The sequence below is a fragment of the Phocoena sinus genome, chromosome 8 (genome assembly GCF_008692025.1).
Source record: "Phocoena sinus isolate mPhoSin1 chromosome 8, mPhoSin1.pri, whole genome shotgun sequence".
Lineage (NCBI taxonomy): Eukaryota > Metazoa > Chordata > Mammalia > Artiodactyla > Phocoenidae > Phocoena > Phocoena sinus.
The window spans coordinates 8,919,537-8,924,342 of NC_045770.1; the positions used below are offsets into that span (position 1 = coordinate 8,919,537).

General features: G+C 42.9%; 1 protein-coding gene across 1 annotated transcript; it reads right to left on the reverse strand.

Annotated features, from left to right (window-relative positions):
• Positions 1–3,882: 3,882 nt before the first annotated feature.
• LOC116758256 (40S ribosomal protein S6-like) lies at positions 3,883–4,527 on the reverse strand. The gene has a single exon (XM_032641093.1). The coding sequence runs from the start codon at positions 4,525–4,527 to the stop codon at positions 3,883–3,885; it is 645 nt and encodes a 214-aa protein (XP_032496984.1).
• Between the last annotated feature and the right edge of the window lie 279 nt (positions 4,528–4,806).

Consider the following 4,806-nt stretch of genomic DNA (forward strand, 5'->3'; position numbering starts at 1 on the left):
CCATATGATCGGGCTTCCCTGGTGGTGCAGTGGTTAAGAATCCGCCTGCCAATGCAGGAGACAAGGGTTTGAACCCTGGTCCGGGAAGATCCCACATGCATCAGAGCAACTAAGCCCGTGCCCCACAACTATTGATCCTGTGCTCTAGAGCCCTCGAGCCACAACTACTGAGCCCGTGTGCCACAACTACTGAAGCCTGTGTGCCTAGAGCCCATGCTCCGCAACAAGAGAAGCCACCGCAATGAGAAGCCTGTGTACCACAAACGAAGAGTAGCCCCCCACTTGCAGCAACTAGAGAAAAGCCTGCGAGCAGCAGCAAAGACCCAATGCAGCCAAAAATAAATAAATAAATTTATTTTTAAAAAAATACAGGGCTTCCCTGGTGGCGCAGTGGTTGGGAGTCTGCCTGCCGATGCGGGGGACGCGGGTTTGTGCCCCAGTCCGTGGGGATCCCGCGTGCTGCAGAGTGGCTGGGCCCGTGAGCCATGGCCACTGGGCCTGCGCGTCCGGAGCCTGTGCTCCGCATCGGGAGAGGCCGTGGCAGTGAGAGGCCCGCGTACTGCAAAAAAACAAAAGCAAAAACAAAAACATATGATCATCCCAATAGATGCAGAAAAAGCTTTTGACAAAATTCAACACCCATTTATGATAAAAACTCTCCAGAAAATGGGCATAGAGGGAACCTACCTCTACATAATAATGGCCATATATGACAAACCCACCGCAAACATCATTCTCAATGGTGAAAAACTGAAAGCATTTCCTTTAAGTTCAGGAACAAGACAGGATGTCCACTCTCGCCACTATTATTCAACATACTTTTGGAAGTCCTAGCCACGGCAATCAGAGAAGAAAAAGAAATAAAAGGAATACAAATTGGAAAAGAAGAAGTAAAACTATCACTGTTTTACTATACATGGAGAATGACGTGATACTATACATAGAGAATCCTAAAGATGTCACCAGAAAATTACTAGAGATAATCAATGAATTTGGTAAAGTTGCAGGATACAAAATTAATGCACAGAAATCTCTTGCATTCCTATACACTAATGATGAAAAATCTGAAAGAGAAATTAAGGAAGCACTCCCATTTACCATTGCAACAAAAAGAATAAAATACCTAGGAATAAACCTACCTAAGGAGACAAAAGACCTGTATGCAGAAAATTATAAGACACTATGAAAGAAATTAAAGATGATACGAACAGATGGAGAGATATACGAACAGATGGAGAGATATCCCAACAGATGGAGAGATATACCATGTTCTTGGATGGGAAGAATCAATATTGTGAAAATGAGTGTACTACCCAAAGCAATCTACAGATTCAATGCAATCACTATCAAGTTACCAATGACATTTTTACAGAACTAGAACAAAAAATCTTAAAAATTGTATGGAGACACAAAAGACCCTGAATAGCCAAAGCAGTCTTGAGGGAAAAAAATGGAGCTGGAGGAATCAGACTCCCTGACTTCAGACTATATTACAAAGCTACAGTAATCAAGACAATATGGTACTGGCACAAAAACAGAAATATAGATCAATGGAACAGAATAGATCGCCCAGAGATAAAACTACACACTTATGCTCAACTAATCTACAACAAAGGAGGCAAGGATATACAATGGAGAAAAGACAGTCTCTTCAATAAGTGGTGCTGGGAAAACTGGACAGCTACATGTAAAAGAATGAAATTAGAACACTCCCTAACACCATACACAAAAATAAACTCAAAATGGATTAGGGGCCTAAATATAAGACTGGACACTGTAAAACTCTGGGTGGAAAACATAGGAAGAACACTCTTTGACATAAATCACAGCAAGATCTTTTTTGATCCACCTCCTAGAGTAATGGAAATAAAAACAAAAATAAACAAATGGGACCTAATGAAACTTAAAACCTTTTGCAAAGCAAAGGAAACTACAAACAAGATGAAAAGACAACCCTCAGAATGGGAAAAATATTTGCAAATGAATCAATGGACAAAGGATTGATCTCCAAAATATATAAACAGCTCATGCAGCTCAATATAAAGAGAATTACCATATGACCCAGCAATCCCACTAGTGGGCTTATACCCAGAGAAAACCATAATTCAAAAAGACACATGCACCCCAATGTTCATTGCAGCACTGTTTAAAATAGCCAGGCCATGGAAGCAACCTAAATGCCCATCGACAGACAAATGGATAAAGAAGATGTGGTACATATATACAATGGACTATTACTCAGCCATAAAGAGGAACAAAATTGGGTAATTTTTAGAGATGTGGATGGATCTAGAGACTGTCATACAGAGTGAAGTAAGTCAGAAAGAGAAAAACAAATATCGTATATTAATGCATATATGTGGAATCTAGAAAAATGGTACAGATGAACTGGTTTGCAAGGCAGAAACAGTGACATAGATGTAGAGAACAAACATATGGACACCAAGGGGGGAAAGGCAGGGGGATGAACTGGGAGATTGGGATTGACATATATACACTAATATGTATAAAATAGATAACTAATAAGAACCTGCTGTATAAAAAAACGAATAAAATAAACTTCAAAAAAACATTCAAACAAAAATAGAAGTTCATCCACATGCTTTGTATATTCAAGAAACAGGAAGAAGGCTGGTGTGACCGGAGCTGGGAGCAGCAATAGGAGATGAGGTCAGAGAGGTAACTGGATGGAAGCAGGAAGACCACTTAAGCAGTTCTCTAAATAATCTAGGCAAGAGATAATGATGACTTAGAACTAATACTACTGATATATTATTTCACTAAACTCCGTAGTTTACATTAGAATTGGTTCTTTGTGCTGTAGAGTTGTATGGGTATTGACAAATGTATAATGTCATGTATGCATGTGTGTATGTCAGTATCATACAAAATCGTTTCACTGCCCTAAAAATCCCCCCTGCTCCACCTATTCTTCCTCCTTCCCTTCCCGCCCAACCTCTGGCTGCCACTGATTTTTTTTTTTTACTGCTTCCATAGTTTTTCCTTTTCCAAACTATCATATAGTTGGAATCACACAGGATGTAGCCTTTCTGGTTGGCTTCTCTCACTTAGCAATATGCATTCCTCCATGCCTTTTCATGGCTTGATAATTCATTTCCTTTATCCGTTGAATAGTATTCCATTGCATGGATGTACCACAGTTTGTTTTTCCATTAACCTGTCGAAGGACTTTCTGGGTGCTTCCTGTTTTTGACAATTATGAATAAAGCTATTATAAACGTTCATTTGCAGGTTTTTGTGTGGACATAAGCACTATTGCTGGATTGTGTGGTAAGACTATGTTTAGCTTTGTAAGTGGTTGAGCCATTTTGCATTCCCACCAGCAATGAGTCAGAGTTCCTGTTGCCCCACAGCCTTGTCAGCATTTGACCTTGTCAGTGTTTTAGATTTTAGCCATTTTAATAGTTGTGTGGTGGTATGTCATTGTTGTTTCAATTTGCAATTCCTCAATGACATATGACATTAAGCATATTTTAATATACATATTTCCACCCATATATCTTCTGTAGTGAAGTGTCCATTCAGATCATTTGTCTTTTTTTGTTTGTTTGTTTTTTCGGTACGCGGGCCTCTCACTGTTGCGGCCTCTCCCGTTGTGGAGCACAGGCTCCGGACGCGCAGGCTCAGCGGCCATGGCTCACGGGCCCAGCCGCTCCGCGGCATGTGGGATCTTCCCAGACCGGGGCACCAACCTGTGTCCCCTGCATCGGCAGGCGGACTCTCAACCACTGCGCCACCAGGGAAGCCCAGAGCATCTCATTTTTGACTGGACTCAGACTTAGAAGTAGAAGCTCTCAGGGCGGATAGCCTCTGTCTCATGACAATCTGTTCCTGGCGTTTTTCTTTGGCCTCCTTCATTCTTTAGGCCAAAAGTTTAGCATATCCTGTAGGCTCTTCCTTATTCTTCTTAGTATGCTGTTTCTTCAGAGCAATACACCTATGTTTATGTTGCAGAACACGTGGAGTAACAGGACGCTGAATTTTAGGTGCTTTGGTCCTAGGTTTCCTACCTTCTTTGTTTAGGGGCTTTCTCAAAACGTACGGATGGACATCATGCTCTTTAGAGAGACTGAAAAGTTTGCAGATTCTCCAAGTTCTTTTGGGCCCCAGGCGACGAGGCACAGTAGTATCAGTGAGTCCAAGAATATCCTTCTCCCCTTTTTTTACGATGACCAAATTGAGAACACTCAGACTGGCATCCACAATGCAACCCCGTACAGATTTGTGCTTTCTTTCTCCAGTCCTCCTCGGTCTGTAACAGGAATGCCCCTTATTCAGTGGCAGGCAGACTCGGCCATTGGTCAAGACACCCTGCTTCATGGGGGAAGCTTGTTTGTCGTTCCCCCCACTGATTCGGACCACATAACCCTTCCATTCTTCACCCAGAGCGTCAGCAGCAACTTCCGTGGCCATATGCTTCTCATAAAAGGTATGAAGTTTTCGTTCATCGTCCACTTCATTGAGCTTCTGGCAGTCAGTGGCCGGGAAAGAGATGTTCAGCTTCATCCTGAAGCAGCCGACTGCCTCCAAGGTGCCACAAAAAGAGCAGTCTATTATTTTTATTTTTATTTTTTTTCAGTACGCGGGCCTCTCACTGTTGTGGCCTCTCCCGTTGCGGAGCGCAGGCTCCGGACGCGCAGGCTCAGCGGCCATGGCTCACAGGCCCAGCCGCTCCGCGGCACGTGGGATCTTCCCGGACCGGGGCACGAACCCGTGTCCCCTGCATCGGCAGGCGGACTCTCAACCACTGCGCCACCAGGGAAGCCCTATTATTCTTGATTAACA